The 26290-nt window shown below is 40.4% G+C and overlaps 1 protein-coding gene across 2 annotated transcripts in view; it reads right to left on the minus strand.

The window, feature by feature from the left end:
* The window catches only part of NALCN (sodium leak channel, non-selective), a 380117-nt gene that overhangs the window by 341325 nt on the left and 12502 nt on the right, over window positions 1-26290 (minus strand). For both annotated transcript variants that reach the window (XM_054012833.1, XM_054012825.1), the window contains exons 2-3: window positions 25327-25473; window positions 24112-24294 (exon numbers count right to left, since the gene is read on the minus strand). In XM_054012833.1, coding sequence (XP_053868808.1) covers window positions 24112-24294; window positions 25327-25434 — 291 coding nt within the window. In that variant the 5' untranslated portion in view covers window positions 25435-25473. The remainder of the gene's footprint in view (window positions 1-24111; window positions 24295-25326; window positions 25474-26290) is intronic.

Consider the following 26290-nt stretch of genomic DNA (forward strand, 5'->3'; position numbering starts at 1 on the left):
GGTCAGTTCATGTCATATCCTCCTATTACTCTTCCCATCCTGCTTGGTGATAGACACCAATCTCCTCACTTCCACTTACTGCAGATTCCATCTTGCCTGGACCCGTGGAACCACACCCCCTTCCTGCTCAGAATGTGCTCTGGCAAGCTGCAAGTTTACGGTGCTTCTTGACTGTACAGAGGCTACCTGTCTCAGGGTGCCTGTTCTTGCAATTTGTAGGCTAGATCCTTAACGGGAGGCTTTAGCCTTCCCAGAGCATAATAAGCCATTTTTAAAGAATGCAAACTCAGCCATTTTATAAACGAAAAAAGCAATTCTTTTCAGAATAGAGTTAAATTGCTAACACATCTCTAAAAATGGTACTAAGTACTTTTAATTATCATTAGGGGTTTGGCATTGAGATTCAGGCACATACATAAGTAGATATTCTATCTGTGGCACACTTTTCATAATGTCATCATTGTAATGGCAGATTATTAGCAAAACATAATGACTAGTAAATCTGGAAGAATCAGTTGACCCATGCTGGATTATATTACCAACAATCTGCTACAATAAACAATCATACAGAAAGTCTGAGAGTGGCACTTTGTACTCTGCCCATAATCTGGCTTTGGCTGAATACTTCTTTCATATTTTCAGCATTTGGCTGTATTCTATAGTTAGACATTGGGGACACCCCTAATATGGATAAAATATTCAATTTCTAACTAGATTGTGATTCAGCATGTAATTTGTTACTGGGGGCATTTCAAAGGTAGGACTACTTCTCAATTAATGAGAAAATCACAGTATGCTTCTTGCATGAATCCTGGCACTGATTTTTAGTACCACTTCCTACTGGAAAAAAATCTAAATATTTTTAAATACTCAATAGGCCTGAAGACATAATGAGATAATTGCATTCCATTCCACCTCTAAAAACAAGCTTAGGTTGAAATTCCACTGTGATTCAGGCAATAGCCGTCTGTTCTTACACTTGATGAGAAATATCGCTGGAAGGAATTTTTCCTGAAGGAATCTTTCCTGAAATAGCTGAAATGGTCAATATGTTAACTTACTACCATTTTCCAATCCCATCTACAGAAAACCTGAAATTAACTAGATTTGTGAGTTGTACACAGGAATTTGTCTGTGAATGCACCATTGCTTAGTACATCACACCATGGCATATACTGTCCATTGTGTTCTGCAAGATAGCCTTTGGATTGATAAAACTTGTTATAAATATGCTCCCACTCTCTCAACTTCGGCATACAAATGATAACTGGATCTGGATGAAGTATCCTGTCCACATTGACAATATCATTTCTTGGTAAGAGGATTATGGGGAGACAATCCCAGAGTTTCTTGAAAACACAGTTCTCCAGGCCCTTAAGGTACGACTGATATCATTTCTAGCAGAAGTACTATGGGGATGTTCTCTTAGGGCTTGATCCAGGAATATCCCATTGAAGTCAAGGGCATTATTCATGTGCTTAACGTTAAGCATGCACTTAAATACTTTGCTAGATCAGAGCAGAGTGTTCAGCAGCATGTAGGATCAAGCCCTTATTTTCTATTTTTTTTAAATGTGGATTTAGCATTTGTAAAAGACGCAGAATTAGCACCTGAGGCTGCAGTCCTCTATTTGAGCCTAATCCAAAACCCACTGAAGACAAGGTGGATCCTCCCATTGAGTTCAATGTCTTTGGATTGGGCTCTTTATGTACAAGATTGAGGGCATAGCTACTTCACACTATGAGCCTCACACTCTGTCCTAGAGAAATCACTGCAGGGGCGTGACTGTGGGACCTGGGTGTTGGAAACTATATTACAGGTTGCAACAACAGATTGCCCACAATCCCTACCTTTTCAGGCATCCCAAATCTTGCCAGCAATGCCCAGGAAATGGGCAGGGCCAATCAGATAAGGCATATCAGCTAAAAAATGTGCTGATTCAGTCTCTTTCTCAGGCAACCTATGGAGCGTCACTGGAACTAACAGCTGCTCTCGCAACTTGTAAAACTTAATAATTGTGAGACCTGGGAGTTCAATAGACTATATTGACAATACGCACCAGACAAGTATGGTCTTTTGGGACAGTAAGTGTTAAGTGGATTTTCTGGGCAACACCTAGGGGGAACTTAATGCAAATTCCTCAACTCCAGTTATGCAAAAACCCAGCCCTCTGAAGAGAGGGACTTTGTCTGCTGATTACTTGTTCCCAGAGACTGGAGATCAAAGGCCCAAGATGTATAAAGAACCAGGATGATCTTCCAATCTCAGTTCTGGTTCTGAGACAGTTATAATCTTGTAACCATGGGAGAAACCCAGTCGTCGGTTTTGAAGGACTGACACCTACCAAAGCCCAAGGTTGGAGTTGGGATTGACCTCTCTGAAAGGCTTTTTAGCATGCATGTAGGTTCTTTTGTTGTTTTTAATATATTTTCTCTGTAATGCTTTCACCTTAAAAATAAATGTGCTTGCTTAGAGCTGTGTGGTAACTTATAACTGTGGGCAATATGCTGGTTATAGCCTCTGGAGAGAAAGCAGAGTGCTTATGTCTGTCTTTGAGCCAGTCTGGCTTGCTGGGGATCTCACAGTGTAAATCAGGGAGCTGTCAGCCTTGAAACCCTAGTCAGAAGGGAGAAAAACACTGGTCTCCACCCAAGAGAGGTAATGGCTGAGAGCCAGAAGTCTAAAAGTAGGCACCGGGGTATAATTGCCTTGAACTGTAGACACCTCTCTTTCAGCACTTGAGAAGAAAAAGCTTCCCCTAACATGCTGCCATCTCTTGCCTTTTAATGTTTATGTACAGTATGTCACAGTCAAGCTATCTTAGACTAGAGCTAGACCATGTACATGAAGTTCTGGGTGAAGCATGTGTATTAAGTGGGCTTGAATGTTGTCCTTATCTCTGCAATGCTGATATATGGTATTTTGAGTTTTGAATGATCAAACATCTTGCTGCTGCCTGCTATCCCAACACAGCAGAGAAGCCAGACCTGACTGTACCTATGATTACAACCATCCACCTTGGAAGAGCTTTAGATTAATTCACCGTGATAATGTTGCCTAAACTCAGGAAGGCAATCTGAAATAGAATGAGAGATTTGCTTAGAGCGAAGTGCTTCCTTTTTTATTTAAAGTAAGAATAGTAAGCAATTCTGCTTATCAAATAATTTTTCAAGTTTTCAATTAATTTAAATGATTTTGTCTGACTTTTGCTCTAGTTTATTAGCTAAAATAAATAAGAATAGAGACATTCGCTCACTTTTGCACTTGTTACTTCCCATTGGAACATTGCTCTCATCAGGATGTCATTCAGATGGGTAACAATATACTTTCCTGATTGTAACAGCCACACTAAAAGATAATCTAGGAAGTGGTATTATTTTTTATTTTCAGTAAATCAGTCCAAACTAATAAATCTCACCACAATTATTTGTGGCTATGATCTCATCAAAATAGAGGTGCAGGTGTCACAAGTTTCCATTCACAGCAGCATGAAAATAAAAATAGTCATTTAAAAGTAAATAGATTTTAGGGGGGAAATATTTAATTTTAAGTGATGAATTTATTTTTCTGGCTACCTAGAAGTAATTCTTTAAAGGTTAATTGGTAACAACAAATATTGATTTTCTGTTAAAGGTGGATTACATTTTATATTGCTGACACTACTGATAATAGAATACATAGAAAAAACAAAACAATAGGATTCTACGTCTTAATTTTTTGTCTATTTTCTGAGATAGCCTTTCACACTTCTGAATCTTTTAAAACTTATTTTATCATAATGACTGTTAGTAAATTTTGAAATTCACTGCATTACTGAATTCAGTATGTTTTGTTCTAAAGAACAAATGTGGACTTTGGGGACCCTTCCTCATTCCAATGAAGTCAATGAGAATTAAGAAAACTGTTTACTTAATTTAAAACATATTATAAAGTGGAAATATACTGAACATTGTTTCCTAGTCATTATCCTAAATACAGAATTTTACCTGCTGGTAGTCAACAGCAAGTACAAATGCAGTATCAATAGTACCAATGCAAATGCATGATAACAGTGGGCCCAATTTGAGGGGTCACATGTCATTAGAAACCTCCAAAAAAAGAGATACAGATAGACAAGTCCGGGGGGAAAAGACCCAGAAATAGGTAGAGTCTGAAAGAACTAACAGAAGAGTAAGCCAGAGGCTGAAAATAGTAGAAATAAAGAAGTGGGATTGTCCAAAATAATTTTCTAACTTTTTAGGGGAAAAAAAAAGAAAGAAAGGAAAAAAAAGAAAAGAAAAACCACAGTTACCATGTGGCAGCTATTTTTCTCTTTTTAGCTCTGCCTTTCAATTCCTCTCGTCTCTTATATTCTGCCTCCCCCCCCCCACCATTGTTGTTATTATTCCTTATCTTTTTCACTCTTTAGACTGCAGGGGTAGGTGTCTGCTATCCTGTTTTTACTCCACCTTTGGGGATGCTGACACTTGTGAGGGTTCCGGTATGGTAGGAAGCTGTTCTTGCAAAGTGTCCTACCTTTCCACATCTTCTTGATTGTGTAGGATGGTCTGGTAGTGCCCTCCCCCCTCACTACCTCTGCACCCAGCTCCCCCTTCTCTCATGCCCTCATTTCAAGAAGGTGGCAGTAAATGGCAACTTTTCTGCTAGGTGCTGCAGATATATCCTTTAACAACATAAGAATGGCCATACTGGGTCAGACCAATGATCCATCTAGCCCAATATCCTGTCTTCTGACAGTGGCCAGTGCCAGGTGCTTCAGAGGAAATGAGCAGAACAGGCAATTATCAAGAGATCCATCCTCTGCTGTCCACTCCCAGCTTCTGGCAGTCAGAGACTAGGGACTCCCAGAGCAGAAGGTTGCATCCCTGACCATCCTGACTAATAACCATTGATAAACCTATGAATGACGTATCCTCCAGGAACCTAATTCTTTTTGAACCCCTTTTTAAGCCCTGTTATAGTTTTGGCCTTCACAACATCCCCTTACATCTCTGAAACGTCAGAGCCACATTTTTTAAAAATTATTTTATTGAGATTATTATTTTATTGAGAGATAAAGGAGTTAAGGGGGTCTTGATTACAGTCTTTAAGTATCTACGTGGGCAAACATATCTGATAATGGGCTCTTCAATCTAGCAGAGAAAGGTATAACATGATCCCACGGCAGGAAGCTGAAACTAAACAAATTCAGACAGAAACTAAGGGCTTGTCTATACTTACGTGCTGGTTCGGCGGCAGGCAATCGAACTTCTGGGTTCGATTTATCGCATCTTGTCTGGACGCGATAAATCGAACCCAGAAGTGCTCCCCGTCGACTCCGGTAATCCTGCTCGGCGCGAGGAGTACGCGGAGTTGAAGGGGGAGCCTGCCTGCCGCGTCTGGACCGCAGTAAGTTCAAACTAAGGTACGTCGACTTAGTGGTAGTTAATCCATATTTGTAAAATATTTTGCCCTATAATACAATGGATAGTGCTGTATATGAAAGGTTCTAATACATACGTACAAGGGAGGCAGAACCAGGATTTCTATGGGAAGCTTAGCTCTAAATAGCATTTGTGGCTGTAACATCACTTCCTTGTCATTGAATTAACTCAGGTTATGCAGTCTTTGGAAGCATCCCTTGACTGAAAATTCAGTGCAGTATATGAGTGGTTACAAATTTATCCATACCATAAATAACATATGTTTATGGCAATCTTGTATGCTATATGAAAACATTGAAACAAATCACTTAATGTTAATAAAAGATCCTTACAGCAGTACTGATTACTATGAAGTGCACAGTGCTTAACTGACACAAATTAATATTTGCAAGAGCTCAGTAAAAAGATATTTTAAGATGGGCCAATTAAGTAAATTTTATTCTGAAGACCAACATAAATAAAGAAAACAAAAAGCAGCAGATGTTCTCTAGGTTTTTTTAGGACTCTCATAAAACAATATATATAATCTTCCATTTCGGCACTTAAATAGTTACAGCTATGATCACTACAGAATCCTTAATTATTTCATTATTTGCAGTAGTAATAAATTAGATTTTACAAAATGATTTACTGAGAGTTTCTTGGATTATTTTAGAGATACTAACAAGGAAGTAAGTCCTTATTTCACTCAGAAAGCCCAGTGAATTTTACTTTTAACAAACATTGAATTTTTACAAATTTACAAAAGCAAGCACATTGAACTTACATTTTTCACTAAATCAGTACATTGCAATAAGAGGGAAATTGTGAAGTGCCCCATTTTGTATTTTATGCTCTGCTATTGACATGTTAGCTACAACAACTGTGCATTTTAAAATATTTGTAAGTGTTCAAAGATAACAAATTCTATATAAGCTGTTCTGCTGATCAATCAAATATGATTCCATTTCACCTACCCCAAGTTGCACATGTGGTGAATACACAATGACAATTCTCGGGCAGGTAAAACTTAGAAGAAAATAATCCCTTTTTAAGATTTAAGAATTAATACTTTCAATACATCATACTGACAGACTTCTGAAAAAAAATAGATGATAAAATATTACTCAAGTGTATCTGAAGTGATTGAGATATGTAGTTACTAAAACAGCAACAAACAAGGGGGATGGAGGGAAGAGCTCAAATCATTAAAACAGAAAAACAATGCTTGTAGGCTAGTTATTCAAATCAGGGATATCAATCATGTTTGTGATGAAAGACATAACACTTAGAGGCCGTCAATCACATCTGCTATGAAAAATGGAGAGGTCTTAAACTTACCATTCAAGCATTAACAAACACAGGCATAATACAAATTCTCCTGAAACTAATTATATTGTTGGACCAAATTCTCAAAACTGTAAATCAGAAACTGTCAGAAACTGCTGAAATCCAATTAAAAGATTCTACATGTATTCCAGGTGCTTGCATGTATGCACACAAAAGCCTCCTGTCCCATAGCCACAGGTACTATGGCATACATGTTAAATGCCTCTATTCAGGAAGTGAAAGACAAGGCAGGTGAGATAATTGGACCAACTTCTACATAAGTTTTTAAGCTTCACAGAAACTTTATTCAGATCTGGGGAAAGTAATCAGTGTATCTAAGCTAAAAGTTAGAACAGATTTTTAAGCATAAGGGGTTTACACATGCTGTAGAAGACCACTAAAATGAAGTGGGCAATTAAGGTTAGCAAGCAGTGGGATGAGTTACGAATTGTTGTAATGAGCCATAAAATTAATGTTTCTGTTAAGTCCATGGTTTTTAGTGTCTAGCATAGTTATGAACTTAAGTGCCCAGGCTCAACTTTTGACGGTATTGTGCAGATTTCCTTTGAGGATGACTGAGAGGTCAGATATGGAGTGATCACTTTGTGAGAAGTGTTCGCCCATGGGCGATATGATGTTTTTGTCTTTTATCATTTTTCTGTGAGCGTTCATTTGAGAGCGTCATGATTATCTAATTTCACCCACATAGTTATTGCTGGGCATTTGATGCACTGGATCAGGTACGCCACATGTAGTGATAGGTATATAGATCTTGAAAGGTGTGGTGTAGAGGGTATCGATCAGTGTTGCAGTGGAGATATGTCTGCAGAGTTTGCATATGTTATTCTGGCAGAGTCTGGTGCCATTTTGAATTGGCGTGTCCTGGTCTATGAGGCGCTTGCTTCTGATGATGAGCTTGGGAAGGTTGGGATGGGCAGTTGTCTGAAGACCAGAAGAGGGGGGTTCAGTAAAGATTTCTTTGTCCCCATCAAGTATGGGTTGTAATTATTTGATGTTACTCGGTATGGGTTCCAGCGTGGGATAGTTCTCCACCAGAGAAAAAGATCCCATCACAGAACAGGCCACCCAAATACCCTGGGAGAACCTGCTTTCAATGCAGAAAAAAACCCCAACCAATGACCGCACACCCCAAGATATCTCCTATCAACCCACACTCAAACTCATATGGAGTATCATCAATACTGCATACATCTATTCAGCAGGGATAATCTCTATTGTTTAACTATTTATTGTTTTTCCATTTTACCCCTTCAGAAAGCTATTTTTATCTTAAATATTTCAATAAATTTTCCATCCCTATTTTTATCCTCAAATGTTCATATTTGTAGATTTCTAATACACCTCTACCTCGATATAACGCTGTCCTTGGGAGCCAAAAAATCTTACCGCGTTATAGGTGAAACCGCGTTATATTGAACTTGCTTTGATCCACCGGAGTGCGCAGCCCCCCCCCCCCCAGAGCGCTGCTTTACCGCGTTATATCTGAATTCGTCTTGTATTGGGTCACGTTAAATCGAGGTAGCGGTGTATTGACAGAAGGGAAATTTGTTGAGGACTTGATCAAGCACTCCCTTCTAGCAGGCTGCTTTTAAACACATATGCAAAATTTCCACTCCCTTAGTGTGGCATACTGTGAATGGGTTAGCTCCTACCTTCCAACCCAAATGCCACTGTAGTTCATTAGTACTATATGTTAGAGAAGTTTTTGAATTATTTAAAGTGAAAATTTTAATCTCAAACATTAGCACTTACATCATTTTTAAATAATTCAACAGATTTTTTTCAAACATGGCTTGTTCTGTAGACTCATCCTGATTTAAAAAATCAAGCAAGAACCACGAGCACTATCCTATATCTTTCCAACAAAAAGACTATGTAGGCAATTCTAATTTGTATTCTATTATGGACTTGATTAACTGAAAAATTATTTATATTAGGAAAAGAAACCATATTTTATAGAATAACCACCTTAATTCTATGGGAATTTTTTAATTTTTACTTTTGAGAATTTAATATTCATCAAGGCAGATGTGCCCCCCCCAACAAAACTATATATTTTAAATGAAAGCTTTAGTTTTTACAGAGCGCTCACTGATGCAGCATGGGATCAGTGTTGTATCTTAGTTTCCCCTCACTTGTGCATTTTGCTTCAGAGCTCCATTTTCTCATCCATACTATTTATTCTGATGGACACCAGCTCTATCTTCCAGGTCAAGGATCTCAGTCATGATCGTAACTTACCATACCTTGCTTAAAACTGTTCACACATCCCCCTAATTGAATTTTCATCACAAAGAATCTTATGACAATCAACCACATGGACACACAGTAGCAGGCTGTGGCTGAAAGAAGTCACACATTCTGTTTTACTATATGATAGTTTTGAAATAATAACTGATGTCTTGATCCTGGCCCATGTATTTATGACACAAAGTGTTTTTCTCCAAAAGGCTCTTTTCTTATGAAGATTTTTGTCTAGTTTTCAGAATAAGTAATTTTGATCATGAAGCTGAACATCCATGTCTGCTCCATCTCCTAACAACTCTTTTTCCACCCCCACCTGGGTACATTTTAAATATCTAAAAAAGATTACATTTTGAACAGCATGTCTAAAATGATGGCATATAACAACCCCAATATTTCCTTTCCCTTCTCTCTTATGTCTGCATACAGTTGGGGAATCTGACTTGAAGCTGACAATCCAGTTAATATTTCTATCATTTTGTGAAAAGGGGTAAATTAGGACAACTAGTTTCCCCTTCATGTTTAAGTGACTAAAGATAGGAAGTTTAATATCATCTATGTATGTGATTATTCAGGAGTTAAAGTATTGGACGATGAGGAAAAAACCTTAATTGTGAGAGGTACTAAACAACATATATCTAAACATCTATAAACCAAGACACTCTCCTGGAATTAGTGTGACCATGTTGGCCAGACTAGTTGACAGCAGGTAGGTCTCAGAGTAAAAGGCAATTGGGAAGGTGGCTGCAAAACGCTTGGTCTCCAACACACATATAGATCTGGAAATAAACGCCCTGGACCACCAATAAATAATTTGCTTTAAAAAACAAAAACAAACAAACAACAAAGTGTCATACCTTCATCACTCTTTCCACCAAAAACCACAAGCCCATCACACTCATCAAGTGTGGAGGAATATGAAAAAGTAAACGTGAAGGCACAGTAGCTACAAGGAGCCAGCTGTGGCTTCCTGAATCAGAGCAGTGAAGCCATGGGGTAACATACAGCAGGAGCGGTCCTGCTCTAAAGGACAGTGATGGCACAACTGGTATAAGGTCCTTTACACAAGCAGATGATTGGGGTAGCAGAGCTCAGGTCCACTCAACCTCTGTTGTTCCAGACATGCTCCCAGTCTGCGCCTGCCCCCACTACCCTCTTATAGCAGGGAGGCAACTGATATAAGAGGTAGATATACTGTCTCTGGAAGCACTACGCCAGCAGCTAATCCTCCTACACAGTGGGAGTATTCCACGAGAAAGGCCAACAAGTTTGAAGCCACTCTGCATTGGTTTTAACAAATCAGAGAATCCACCCTTGAGTACTTTACCAAAACCCAATGAAATGGCTCCTGTATGCCAGAGGTTAATATACAAATAGACTGAGCCTTGTGGAACTACCCTGTACTAAAAACGCAAGGGTTATGCTGCAAGCTAATGATGTAAATGATGTAATCACTTAACTAAGGTATTACAAAAGTATTGAAGTCAGTGAATATTGCCAAGTCCTAGCCAAGTAAAATCTGACATATGCACTTACTATGACATTAGTTTGAGGTAAAGTATAAAAATCTTATAATGACTCCCAAGATGTAATTGGTTTTACAATAATACAGATTACAAAGACAATCTCTTTGGGTACGTCTATACTTACCTCCGGGTCCGGCGGTAAGCAATCGATCTTATGGGTTCGATTTATCGCGTCTTGTCTAGACGCGATAAATCGATCCGGAATCGATCCCGGAAGTGCTCGCCGTCGACGCCGGTACTCCTGCTTCACGAGAGGAGTACGCGGAGTCGACAGGGGAGCCTGCCTGCCGTGTCTGGACCCGCGGTAAGTTCTAACTAAGGTACTTTGACTTCAGCTACATTATTCACGTAGCTGAAGTTGCGTATCTTAGTTCGAAGTGGGGGGTTAGTGTGGACCAGGCCTTTGACATTTTATCATATCGTCTGTAAACCAAAATGTGTCAGACCTGTATTTAGTTGGTCTACAAGATGAAGAACTCTCCTATCTTCAAAATATTCATTTTACTTTCTAATACACCTTTTTTTAAAATGATGGTAATACCACAATGCTTGGTCACCTACTATATAGTAGCAGCAAGGGTCTGCAATAAATATTGTAGGAACTATGCGAAGTAGATAAATAGTATAATAAATGTGTCCCCTCAGCTTTCATGGAGTGTGAAAACCACTCTATTCCTCTCCCATTCACTAAGGGGAGAATTTTCAGCTTAGCCATCTGCTTGTTCATTCCATTTTTCTTCCAGCAGCATGTGAATTCTTTTGCAAACGTACATATTTTCCTATTCACTGCCTAAGATTTTAGAATGTTTTCCTCCTTTAGTTATTTAAAAATACCAGCATGGCAACAGTGTCCAATCCAAGCAGTTTACTTGGAATGCCCTCTTCTCTTCCATCACCTAATCCAAAGGTGGGAATATAAAATGCTCATAAGCATATGGCACCCATGCGGACTCTCTAAGATACCTATACTTGAAGAATAGATTCATGATACCTTGTCTTCTGCTACTGAAGTTATTACTAAGCATGAGGTAATTTTCATTACACAGTGATTTAAACAAATATATACCCACACACACATAAACACATACACACACTCTACACTGAAGAGCTGAGAGAGTAGGCTTTCCACAGCTTTATTTGCATAACCCAGTGGATCAGGTAATTTCACATATATTGCATTACTGAGTGTCATCTTATCCTTCCTCTCACTGTAATTCCCCCTTTCCTCTCTTCTTTCAGTTGAAGAGGCCATGCAGTCACAAATCAGTTTGGAGTTGAGAAGTCCACCATTGGGGCTGCATTAACGCAAGTGTGCAGGGCCATTAATCGCATCCTGCTACAAAAACTGTGACTCTTGGAAATGTACGTGAAATAGTGGATGGCTTTGTGGCAATTGGATTTCCTAACAACGGCAAGGCAACAGATGGCACGCGTATTCCAATTTTGGTCCCGGACCATCTTGCGACAGAGTACATCAACAGAGAAGGGTATTTCTTTATAGTATTGCAGGTGCTGGTGGATCACAGTGTTTGTTTCACTGACATCAACACAGGATAGTCAGGGAAGTACATGATGTATGCATCTTCAGGAACACTAGGCCAGGACAGAAAGCTGCAAGCAGGGACTTTTTTTCCAGACCAGAAGATTCCAATGAGGGATGTTGAAATGCCCATAGTGATCCTGGGAGACCCAGCGTACCCTTTATTCCCATGGCTCATGAAGCCATACATGGGAAACCAGGATAGCAGCAAAGAGCGCTTCACCAATAGTCTGAACAGTTGCACAATGACAATTGAAAGTGCGTTTGGCAGATTAAAAGCTCTTTGGCGCTGCCTTTATGCCAGGTTAGACCTAAATGAGGAAAATATTCCCATGTTCATAGCAGCCTGTTGTGCACTGCGTAATATTTGTGAGGCTAACGGTAAAAAGTTTTCCTGGGGGTGGAGCATAGAAGTGGATCGCCTTAGGTGCAGGAAACATTCCACCCTGAGGATGCTCTCTCTTAAAAGTATTTCCATCTAATATGGGAGGATCCAGGATAAAAATTAATTTAGCAGCAATTCCATCCTGCAATTCCCTAGAATTCCTCTCTCAGCTGAATGAATTATGAGGTCTGGCACTAGAATCACTGTGACTGTGCACTGGGCAACTTTACTGCCCATATCAATGATGACGACTATTGTCTGTGTTACATGGGCCCTTGTTAATGTGCATAATGATGAGGACTCTTTTGTTAACCTGACCTCTAGGAGAATCATGGAAATGTCCTAGGTGGTTTCTGGTTCTACTCATATATGGGCACATTTTGGTTATGATCTTTGAGATTGGGTTTGTGATAAATAAAGTGTGTGGGGGGGGAGAGCTCCCTTTGATGGACACCCAGTTAGCTGTGAAATCCCTCTTGGTAGCTGTTCTACTTGCTTTACCTGTAAAGGGTTAAAAAGTCCCCCAGGTAAAGAAAAAAAAAGTGGGCACCTGACCAAAAGCCAATGGGAAAGCTAGAACTTTTTAAAATTGGGAAGGAAACTTTCCCTTTGTCTGTTGTTCTCTCTGGGCTGAAGAGACGGGGCAGCAGGTATGCCGTGTAAAGTTTGAACAAGATATGAAAATCATCAGATCATATCTAGAACTATTTTTAACAACCCAAATATGTAAGTAAATTAGGAATGTTTAGGAAGACACGATTAGGTTTATTTCTGTTTATTTTTTAAGGCTTGTGGACTCCTCTGTGCTAACCCCAGATGCTTTTGTTTACTTGTAACCTTTAAGCTGAACCCCCAAGAAAGCTATTTTGGGTGCGTAATTTTTTGGAATTGCTCTTTTAAAATCTAGCAAAAGCCTAAGTTCCTAATGTATTTTCTTCCTTTTTGTTTTTAATAAAGTTTACCTTTTACAAGAATAGGATTGGATTTTTGGTGTCCTAAGAGATTTGTGCATATGCTGTTTGATTAGCTGGTAGCAACAGCTAATTTCTTTTGTTTTCTTTCTCTGCTCTTCCCCGGAGGGGCAAGGGTGAAAGGGCTTGAGGGTACCCCATAGGGAGGAATTCCCAAGTGTTCTTTCCAAGGTCCAAGGGGTTGGGGGTTTTTTGCATTTGGGTGGTGGCAGCGTTTACTAAGCCAAGGTCAGAGAAAAGTTGTAACCTTGAGAGTTTAATACAAGCCTGGAGTGGCAAGTATTGATTTTTAGAATCCTTGCGGGCCCCCACTTTCTGCACTCGAAGTGACAGAGTGGGGATTCAGCCCTGACAGGGTTGGATACAGGGGTTATTATAAAAATGTTGTCATGCTCAGATCATCAGCCCTATTCTTCCGCTCACTATGGTGACAGACTCATTTTGATGGTCTGTTCTCAGAGCCTAACAGAACTGATTGGATTCTAGATCCCCGAGGAATAGTACTATCCAGCCACTAGTCATATTAGTCTGGCTTAACACCTGGGAATATAATACAAAGCATGTTGCTATGTCTGCTGGATGATCTCCTCTGAGTGATGAACAAAGAGCAAATGTGTAGACTGATCTTATTAAATATCTCAGCATTCTTTGTTACAGTTGACCATAAGGGTTTGTGGAAATTGTTTACACAGTTTGCTACTGGAAAAAGACTTTCCACACAGTTCCATTCATTCCTTTCAGACAGGACCCAGGAGGTGGTTGTGGTCAACAATTTTTCATCCTTTCCAAGCACTCTCTAAGAGAGTTTCATATTGTCATCTCAGGAGAATTTATTTTCCCCATTAATCTCATTTATATTAATTTCCATTTAGAAATGCTGTATTATTGTCAGCTTCCGTACACACAACTTTACATCAGTATGGTTCCAGTCCTGCAAAGGCTTAAGCACATACATAACTTTATTCACATCCAGAGGGATAATTGAGTTATGTCAAAGTTATGCATGTGCTATTAAATATCTTTATATTTTTAGCTGTTTTCTCAATATATTCATTCAGTAGATCGGTTTGCCAGAAGCTGGGAATGGGCGACAGAGGATGTGGATCACTTGATGATTACTTGTTCTATTCATGTCCTCTGGGGCACCTAGCATTGGCCACTGTTGGAAGACAGGATACTGGGCTAGATTGGCCTTTGGTCTGACCCAGTATGGCCATTCCTATGTTCTTAATTCTAAAATATATAATAGCTACTTTTATTCATTTTTGCTTATACAAACTGTGATTATAGTGAAACTAAATTTGGCTTTATGGTCACTGTATTGAGTTTCGGTAATGAATGATGTGTAGTGTAGCCAAAAATAACTGTATTTTGTCTATATTAGTCTAGCAGTATGTATGCGTATTGATTATTTTCCTTTTCATATGATGAAATGAAAAGTTTTTAAAATTAACAAAGAAAAAATATGAAAAAATATTAAAACAAATTATGATAAATAAACAGGCGCTTCATAAAGAAATTTCTTTCATAGCTTCTGAGTGCAAGAATTGGGCTCTGGAGCTCCCTTACCTTCCCCCCACCCAGGCAGCGCAACACAAGGGGCCTCCACCTAAATCTGAAAGCTTACCGAGACAGGCCTTGTTTATTTAAAGACCAAGCCCCCCGTGACCCCAGTGGGCAGGGGAGAACTGGAAAAAAAAGCTAGGCAGCACTGTAGGTGGTGGCGCACCTTTACAACTGTCTAGAAACTAGACCAGAAAACTGGTGCCTGGGACTCCTAACACAAACCCAGTTAAGTTAGGGTGACCAGATGTCCCGTTTTTAAAGGGACAGTTCTGTATTTAAGCCCTCCTGCAGATGACCCAACTTTTTCTTAAAAACAGGCAAATTGTCCCATATTTTCTGTCTCCCCCGCCATCAGTCCTAGCGGATTTTGCTGCTCGCTGGATCCCTGCTCGCCAGCCACCCGCCCGAGTGGGAGGGTCTAGTAGCCAACGATGAGGGTGGGTGTGCAAGGCTGGTGGCGGGGCGAAGATGTAGTCCGTGGAGCTGGCCACTCCCCCTGTTGGTCTGTCAGCGCAGCCCCCGCCGCATGCTGGCTCTCAGCCAGCAGCACCCCGCCCCCCCGTCCCATTTCCGGCCGGCACTGGCTGCACGCTGTGAGCTGCGGTGGCTGGTGAGTGTGGGCAGGCGCCAGGTGGCATCTAGTTATGTGACGCCTCTGCTGCCCACCCATCGGCCCTTTACATGCTCCTCCTCTTGCTGTCCTCTCCCTGCTTTGCCCCATCACCCGCCCCCAGCCCCACTGTTCCTTCATATCTCCCCCGACAGGGCGCATCCCGCTCTCAGTGCTGTGGGGAGAACCAGCTCCTGGTCAGAGCCCCGGGAAAGCCCAAGACCCTCCTGCCCAAGACCCTCCTGCCTGGGGCGCTGGCGAGGAGCTGAGCCCTGCATGTGCCAAAAGCCCTGCACAGCACTGGCATGGGGAAGCCTCTCCGCCCTCAGCTAAGCTCTGGAGTGGCGGAGGGGGAGGGAGCGATTTCTAGCCTGTTCGCACCCTAACCCTGCAGGCTCCGCAGAAGCCCCCCGGGCAGGGGCTTAGCACCCTCTTCACCTGCCCTGCCTGCCATCGGTCCTGCCCCCAGGAGCATGGGGCTGCTTCATCCCCTAGGCACGCTCCCCTGCTTAGACACCTCTCTTGGGGGTTCACTGAAGCCCCTGGAGTCAGGTTCCCTGAGCCCTGGTGCACAATGCATCCTTAGAGCTTAAGCCCTTCCTGCCCGCACTGCAGCCAGAGGCGACTGGGTTATGTCCGTGGCCAGCAGCAGCCTGGAGGCGTTAGCTGCCTTTTGATACTGTGCATGCAGAAAGGGACAAGCTGCTTCCAGTCACACAGGGGAGAGGGGAGGGAAGAGAAGAGCTCTGCAAAGACACGAGCTAGGTCCTCCATCTCTCCCGTGGCTGGAAGCCACTCCCGTCCCTTCCCTCCCGCACAGTGCCAAAAGGCTGCTGCTGACCACACTGTGTTGTGAACCTTGACAGAAATCGGGGGGGGGGGTGGAGGGGCATGTGACCCCACATGTGCCCCCAGGTGTTGTCTTGGGAAGACAAAGTGTCAGCTACCAGGAGACGCAGGTCCATCCCAGGGGCCCAGCCAGGCTTGGAGGGCGGAGAGCACCGGGAGAGAGGGTCAGGTCAGTCGGTCACTCCCCCCGTGTGGGAGAGATTTACAGGAGTGTGTGTGTGTGTCACAGATTATGTCGCTCTCCTATCATATACCCAACACCATATACCAGAAAAAACTCGACTCAACGCATTCAGCCAGCAAATTGGACTGAAAATCAACCACAATAAGATAGATATCATGACCTTTAATATTGCCTCACCATCACCAATACAGGTAGAGGATTATGTTCCCACCAATGTAGAAACATTCAAATACTTGAGCAGCACCATGAGCCAGGATAGTGGAACAAGCCAGGACATCCAGAACAAACTCAATAAAGCCAGGAATACCTTCAGGAGCTTAAATACAGTCTGGAAATAATCAACATACAACAACAATACCAAACTCAAGATTTATCAGACCTGCATACTTTCAATACAACTTTATAGTGCAGAATGCTGGGGAATGAGAAAGTATGACATGTCCAAACTGTCTTCATTCCATACAACCTGCCTCAGAAAAATCCTCTGTATCTTTTGGCCCAGAACAATTGCAAACCAAGATCTATTGACACAGTGCAGCCAAGAGGATCTGAGCGCCATCATTGCCAGGAGGCGCTGGAGATGGATCAGTCATGTGCTGGGGATAGAAACTGATTCCATCATCAGAGTCGCAATAAGCTGGACACCTGAAGGCAAGCGAAAATGAGGCTGCCTGAAAACAACATGGCGAAGAGCTGTGGAAGCTGAACTGAAAAACCTGGGGCACAGCTGGGGAACCATTGAAAGACCTGCCAGAAACAGACAGGAGTGGAGGAGCTTCGTCACTGCCCTAAACGCCAGAGTCATAATAGGAACATGATGACGATGATGATAATGATATGTGTGTCACCTCTCCCTGTGTGAATCCTAAAGCCTTAAAAATAAGAAGGTAAATAAAAAGAATCCAATTACGCAGTATTTCTTTTTAACAGGGGCTGTCAACTTGATGTTAATCTGAACATTTGTACTGCATAGTTCTGATTGATTGCCGTTTAACTCGCTTGAATATGAGTAATTTGACCAGATGTCCAGTATTCAACATAGGGAAATATGGTCACCCTAAGTTAAGTAGTAAAGTCTTCTTGAAAAGTGTGCAAAATTGTTCCTCTGAACAGCAGGGCAAACTCACTGCATTATCACTGGTGCCAGAGCAGACAGAACTACAGAGAGAGGAGGGGTGGATAAAGTCCGACTGAAGTCTTCAGAGTTCCAAAATCAGGGGAACTCTAGCCTCCTCAGCCAATCCTATATTAAGAAGAGAGGGTGCCATGGCCACTAAACCAAATTATTCCAAGAGGCCCCAGTTCCCACCTCATAAAAGATCCTTCACTGTGAACAGCTCTGCCTAGACTAAAGGCATGACTACATCCCCCCTCTCTTGGGGCTCTGACAGGTTGGCACTTTATCAGTTGCCTCAGCAAGTTAAGAAATTTACACCTTCTCAGCCTCTCAAGACAGCCATTCTCCAGTCACTAGCAAAGTTTCTGAACCTGATGCTGGAAACAGCAGCCAAGATCAGATGTTGTATTCAGATCAAGAGAACACTTAACTCCCCAACTTTCTTGAACAAGAACATGGCTGTCAGTCATTACTCCTGTGTCCCTCCCCTCCTTGGCAGTAAATGGCAGCTGTGCAGAACTATTGTTAAGGATGACAGCAGCAGGACTCCCCCCCCACCACTTCCTAAGAAATGCCTCTTGCTGATCAGAGCAGTGGCAGTCGTACTCAATTCCCACTTCTAACAGAGAAAAACAAACAAAACACACATTTAGCTATACCAGGAGTGATCCTTAGGCATTTCTAGCTCTTCTGCTACATATAACTAATATTTTTCCCTTCTTAAGCACTCTTCTGGGTCTTTCTCCTCAATCTCTTCAGGCCCTATTCTTCCACTGCCAAATACTTCAGTTCAAACCCTGTAGAAACACCATAACTCCACTATCTCTAACACCTCAGCTTCCTTTAAGCCCACGCTCATACCACATTTTCTTCCTATAGCCCTGGCTCAAAATCCATCTCCTCTGCTCATGTGTCCATGGCTGAAACTTCATCATCGCCAAAGCATGTCTCCTTCTTGTTCTTTCTGTTATTCTTGTGTTCAACTGCTGCAGTCCTTGGCAAGACATCCCAATGGGAGATGACACACTTGTCCATGCCCCACTTCACCAAAACCACAAGTGGATGAAGGAGAGGGGATGGGTCCACAAACACCTTTTGCCTTCTCTCCTGAGAAGTTGGAGGTCTTTGCTCTCTATCAGGATAATCTTTGGGACATTATCCAGTCAAGAATACACAAATCATATAAACAGTAAACAAAACAAAACAAAACAAAAAGATTTGCATACCTCCCTGGTCTACCCAACCTCTACAACTCAAAGGAGTATCTGTTTCGGTTGCAGCTAGCATGAGAAAAAAGGGTTTATATCCTTCCGACAAAAAGAATTACCCCTTTTTAAACATTCATTAAATCCCACCTTAAACTTTTCACTAAATAAATAAAATAAATCTGTGCTTCAGTATCAAAATATCATGAGGTCTCTGAATTAAATACTTTACTTCGGCCAAGTACAGCCATATTTTTCATTTAAAGCTTCTGTTTTTGAGAGAGAGAAAAAAATCCAATTTGGATGCCCTAAAATAAGTATCTTTTGAGATTTTTTTTGGCAGATATTCTTGACCACTCAAATCTGTGCAGCTCTCCTTGTTAGTTGAATGTAGCCCTTGATGGGAAATTGACAAGGACAAGCACTCAGATGTAGAGCAGCCTGCTTATTTTCACCTTTTGGGAAAGAATAAATATTAACTGAAGAAAGTCCAGTAGGGAATTATGTAAGTATTTACTGGTGCTTACATTTTAACTGAAAAAATGAGTTCTCCCTATAGAGAATAAATTCCACAAGTCCTTTTAAGAGATTGAGTTCTTTATGTAGGTGGATCATACTGCATGGTGGTACTTCTCCAATGTGTTGGGAGAATTTATTTTCATCTCAGGACATAACAATTCATGGATAGGCCCTAAACACAACTTCAAAGCAGGTCTCTCTTGGTACCATGACAATTGAAGTGTCTTTTTCCTGTGCCTTAACTCCTTTCCTCAGAAGCACAATCTCTACATGCTTCCCCCGGCACAACCACAAATCCCAGTGTTTGCTGTCTACCAAAGAACCAGAAGCAAAAGCATTCCCACATCCCACTATGGAATTAACAGTGGAAGGCAGAAAAAGTAGGATGGGAAGCAGTTCTAGCTGGTCGGAATAAGAGTGATAGACACTAGGGAAGTGATTCTCTGTACAGGTTGACTATGAAGGGATTTTGAGAGGCAGTGGCTCAGTTGATATGGAGTAAAGGGAAATGCAGAGATGGCCAGCTACAATGAGAGTATGGTAAAAAAAAATGATTTTTTTGGCAATACGTTTCCCCATTTTTGACCAACTATGTACAACACACCTTCTTCAAGCTTGCACTCATTCAAGTTTTGAATCTCTCTCTGGTTTTATGGCAAATTACCTTGGGAACCTCTTCACACTGTGTGATCATGGCTTCCCATGACAGCTTCAGTTAAACTCACGTATACATGATACAGAACTTTGTCAGTGACAAGCAACAAGTGCAGAGCTCCCTTGCCCAACCAGTCAGGATGACTGTTAACCTCAATGCCTCCAGAACCAAACCATAGGGTGGTTTCACCAAGGTAGTCCAAATAAAGCACAAATGTTTGAATAAGGTTCCACATCCCTTTCCTCTGGGAAAAGAAGATACCAAAGGCTCAAAGTAATAAAAAATGCTTAGAAACAGAGACTTTCCCACTTTCTGCAAGCTAAGGGGGGGGAGGACAGAGACATCATCCCCTCTTTCCCCAGCACATCCCTGGGTGGGCAGCCATAAAGCTCTTGTCTGAAGGTAAAGGATTATTTGTGCAACAAGCAGTAACTAATGCCCTAGGGAAAATGTTTCAGGCACACAGACAAAAGCCCTGAGGCAGCTTTATGGAGAGAAAACACACATGTTACACTCTCAGACACAGCAGAGCAAGGCCCACTGTGAGCATGGCATCATCTGACAAAGAGAGGTGTAGTTACTAAATAAAAACATAACACTGTATAACAGCCAAGTTCTCTTCTGACTCTTGCTAACTTGTCTCTCCATTTGTTTACTCAGCCCTCATGAAAATTTAAAATGAAAAACCCTTTATATGGGATTTCATAATCTCAAGCATCAAATCCAGGGGCTTCTATCTGAGACATTCATTGCAAAGTGCATTTCCACAGCTGTCACAGCTTTTTAAGTTGGTAGCTTTATCAGAATGTCAATACAGTACACAAACATTTTCAACAACAAAACCATAGAGTCTGAACAATCAAAAAACCAAGTTCTCTGTGGTGACTGGACGATAGTGGTTAAACATTATCACCAGGTATGTAAGTGCTAAGCACTGTCAGAGTTGAATACACTATGGCATCCTAAAAAGGACCTTTGTTTGTAACCATGTTATACAGATGACAAGTTCTACTTTTGAATTACTATGCTTACAGGACTATTTTCCATACGTTGCAACTCTTCCTTTCGGAACGTGTATGAAAAGTGTTGATACCGAACATAAATATTTTCAACCCTTTGAATGGTTTTCTAAAAGATCTTATTTTCCATTTTCTAAAGTGCTAGATGTATTTAACACATGCCTGTACTCAATTTATATATATATCTATATAAGGCCTCAATTTAATAGACATCTGTTAACACACTTTATGAATTATTCTTACAAAACATACTGATGTGGTTAAGTCACACACTCCACAAATTCATGAGCATGTTAGAAAACAGAATGTGCAGTATGTAAAAATCATTAAAATAAATGATTAATGTACATAGGTCGCATACAAATACTGAAATATGGAAACTTTTATATCTATAAAATATAGTGAATTTGTAAAAGTAAAGCTTTGTGATAACAAACTTAGCCTCTACATTAAAATTTTGATAAGTTTATTTTAATGATATTTGATTTTTCATGACTAATAATATGTGAAATACTTTGCTCATGATTAAGGAAACATTTTTTCTATAGCCAACACTAACTGGGTAACTTATTTCATGAAGTAATTAATCAATAATTAATTTTTAACTTCATTAAAAATGCTCAATTCTTCAGAGCTGATTTCAGTGTCTGTGTCTTTCTGCAGCTGAGCATGCGTGTGTGTGTGTGTGTGTGTGTGTGTGCGTGCACGCGCGCGCAGGGCAGTGTAAGGGAACCCAGACTGCTGAAACTGGTCGGCTCAGTGGTACCACAGGTGGCAACTCGGAATGGGGGGGGGAGCAACCCGTCACAGTGATATATCTTGATTTAATAAGGCTTTTGACAGTCTTAGATGACATTCTCATAAACTAGGGAAATGTGGTCTAGATGAAATTACTATCAAGTGGGTGCAAAACTGATTGAAAGAGCATACTCCAGGAGTTTGCTGTAAAACTAAGGAAACATATCAAATGGGGTCCTGCAGGGGTCTGTCCTGGTTCCAGTACTATTCAATATTTTTGTAAATGATTTGGATAATGGAGTGGAGAGTATGTTTATAAAATCTGCAGATGACACCAACCTGGGAAAGGTGGTTAGCACTTTGGGAGAAAGCATTAGAATTCAAAATGACCTTAACAGATTGGAGAATTGGTCTGAATCCAACAAGATGAAATTCAATAAAGATAGGTGTGATATACTATGATTGTGAAGAAAAAAAATCAAATGTACAAATACTAAATGGGGAATAACTGCCTATGTGGCAGTACTGCAGAAAAAGATCTGGTGGTTATAGTGGATCATAAACTAAGTGAGTGAACAATGTGATGCAGTTGCAAAAAAGACTAGTATAATTCTGGGGTACATTAACAGGAGCATCATGCATAAGATACGGGAAGTAACAGAGGATAAATTGGAGAGAGTCCAGAGGAGAGCAACAATAATGATAAAAGGTTTAAAAAACTTTACCTATGAGGAAAGGTTAAAAAATGGGCAAGTTTAGTCTTGAAAAAAGAAGACTAATAGAGGAATTGATAAAAGACTTCAAAATATATTAAGGACTGTTCTAAAGAGGACTGTGATCAATTGTTCTCCATGTCCACTGAAGGTAGGAGAAGTAGTAATAGGCTGAAGTCTGCAGCAAGGGAGATTTAGATTAGATATTAGGAAAATCTTTCTAACTATAAGGATAGTTAAGCACCGGAGTAGGCTTCCAAGGAAGATTGTGGAATCGCCATTATTGGAGGTTTTCAAGAAAAGGTTGGACAAACACCTGTCACGGATGGTCTAGGTACAACTGATACTGTCTCAGCACAGGGCGGTGGACTAAATGACCACTGCTCAATATTTCTATCATTATTGTAGGGCTGCTGGCCTGTTTCCCCAGCCCAAGAAGGATTAAACACTACACCCAGATCTCTTTCAGGCCCTTGCCTCAGGGCAGGGATTATTAATTCAAACAAAAAATGCCCATAGTAACTCAAAACAGTGCTGTCCCTTGACCATCACAGGCCACACAGACCTTTCGTTCTGTGCTGCTCTCTGCTCCAGAGCCAGTCACAGGATCCAACCTCTGTCCTGCAGCAATCCTTCCAAGTGAGTTCTGTCAACCCTTAATAGGCATCACCTGCTCCCTTTCTAGTTTAAAAGGACAGACCACCATGTTACAATTACCAAATCCTAAGGCCCATACAATACTGACATAACTACACTATTTATTTTTTAAAACCATATACTATTGTTTTGTTTACTTTTAGTCTATATGACACCACAATGATTCCCTCACCCCATATTATCTTCAGATTTGACAGCTTCATTCTCTGTACTTAAACTGAAATTGTGTGTTTAAACAGAAGGCTGAAATAAAATCAGGGAAATGATACCATGAAGGGATGAATATCCTATACATTTATGGAGATCTCTACAGATTTATGTTTTCCAGTACCCTAAATAATTATCTAGGCAGGTACAATTAGACTATCCCAGAATCATTAGCAAAACTGCTCAATAGTAAAAGGGTTTGTATACCAAGATATTGATAAGAAGAAAACAAAAATCAGCAGAGAACCATAACATCTCTCACTTACATTGCAATTTTTATGTAAGCTAAGTGAGATATTCATCTTATTTTAGTCAAACAACTGCCTAATGTAGATAAAATAAAATACTTATTTGACACTACATATTTTCATAAAACTCCTATTGACATATATGTGGGCCTTAGAATAATATTTTCTTCTTGCATTCTTGGAACTAAAAATGATTGCTCAGATCATCCAGTGAAACTTGCTACTTGTTAATAAGAAATATTGAATAAGTGTATCAGCATTATAATACCATTTTTGAAGATTAAATAAAAATTCCATCTAGAAAAGAACTGAAGTGGAAAAGTTTTTAAAATAGTTAAAACTTCAGAAGAACAGATTCAAATACATTTCTCTGTGTAAGTGATAAAAATATTATTAAAAAGCTCACCTTGACTATCCCACGGATATGCATTTTTGCTATCATCTCTGCAGTGTAGAGAAACATCAATAAAGTATCTAGAGCAAATGTCAAATATTGAAGAGGTGGATAATGCTCAAAGGTCTTTGGGGTGTTCATACAAACAGAAATGACACTGATGATGGCGCAGATGCGTAGCAAAGAATGAACCCACTGAAAAATGAAGGGTTACAACTTAGTTTTGATCTTACAAAATAGAGTACGCATATGATGTCTATAACTCATCTTGACATCATTTCATACAAGTTTTTTCAAATGTTATGGTCCAGATTTTTATGATCTCCCCCTTCCCCCTCCCCCCCAAAAAAACACAGGCATTTCAGATTCTATCTTAAAAAACAACATACAATAAGTGATTTTGCTCATTAGGGGGTCCCGTAATCTAATGGACTAAGCACTGTTTCAACCTCTGTGTATTGAGGAATGTATGTCAATAATATTACATTTTATGTTTCTGTAATTAATCTTTGATTTTGTTACAACAGCCAATGGTGATATTCTATTAAAATTAGTATGAGTAATTAATGAATGAGTGTTCTCTTGTGAATGATTTCAGTGCTAAAACACTGAAGCACAGCTGAAAAGCTCTAGCATCCATACTGCAAATGAGATGACAGTTGTCTAACATAAAAGGAATACCAATGCACCAATGTTATATATTAATTTATTTCAGATTATTTATCTTCCCAAGAATATGGGGACAGTTTTTGAAGTGGATTAAAATGACTGACCTAAACAGCATTCTTACATCAACAAAGAAGGTGAACCAGGATCTGAGAGATCAACACTTTCCAAATATTAACCATCCTCCTCAACAGTAAAAGACCCTCCTCTCTCAGGATTGTCTTTGTGACCTCATTTTATAAATTTGGCTTGCAATTTAAATCAAGCAGTGCTGGCAATCGAAGCTAGCTGAAAAGTGTGTGTGTGGGGGTAAAAATCCACGAATAAATTACTTGACAATTATTGTTTCATCATCCTCAACACTCTCCAACAACTGATGGAAAAATTATTGAATAAAAATTGGAAATGTTACCTGATTGACTGTCAACTGTAACCATTTCACTACTTCTGACTAATATTTACTTGTTTCAGGATCTTTCTTAAGTTTAATGGAAGTGATTATTTTAACTGTAAAATGTAATATTTAACTTGTAATTGGTAATTAGTAAGAAATAAACTTACTGGCTTGTTAATCCACAGGATATCTGCACTGTCTGACAAAGATTCATCAGGGCCAAAGTCTGTAACAGGCTGAGCTTCCACACGTGAGCTTTGTTTCCGTTTGAGCATCCTGAAGTTAACTTTGGTTATCTATAACAGTGAAGCCCCCTTGGAAAGAAAAGAAACAAATTTATTAAACAACCTGTTCAAAAAACCCTGTTTGAACAGCTTTGTTAAACAGAAAACACTTGTCACTAGGCCAGTCTGCTATTGTATAAAACACTGAAAGTGAATCACCTCAGATGGTTTTACACAGAAATAGGCAACTATAATAATTTTAAAAATCCTAGCAGGGCAAATAGACAATTACGGTACTAGTTTTGCTCCCATATGCAAGGAAGAATATTGGTCCATGCATAGGCTTAAACCAAAGTCTGATGGGGTTGATCTGACTCCTATTGAAGTTAATGCCGACGCTCCCATTGACTTTACTGGAGCAGCAGGATCAAGCCCTATGAGTAGCAGGCTAGCAGGGGGAGTTAATTGGCTGAGACAGATGTTCCCATTCCTTATTGGGCTGATAAAAAGAGCCTTATTACTACTGTTCTTCTATAATTCTAGATTTGTTTAATCTTTCTTTTTGTATATACAATTTTCTACTCACCTGTCAGCCAGTCACTGAGTTCATTCCTGTCCATGTGTATGGACAGAAGTAGGCATTGGGGAGGGATCTCCCCCTTGTGCAAGGTTAGGGACAAGCAGAAGCCCCCCGCTTAGAAGAGCACAGAGACTGGCTCCTTTGAACACCTCAGGGATGTGAAACACCTTCGGTGGGTTGGGAAGTGGGGAAAAGGGGCTGGACCATAGCCCTGACTTTCCCACATACCCTACACGGTGGCCCACAGGCCTTGATGAATACAAAGAGAGGTGCTAGCTGTGCCATCCCAAGGGAGAGTATAACCTGAACAACCGGGAGCTCAGGGAA

Source organism: Malaclemys terrapin, chromosome 1 (genome assembly GCF_027887155.1).
Source record: "Malaclemys terrapin pileata isolate rMalTer1 chromosome 1, rMalTer1.hap1, whole genome shotgun sequence".
NCBI classification, from domain to species: Eukaryota; Metazoa; Chordata; order Testudines; family Emydidae; genus Malaclemys; species Malaclemys terrapin.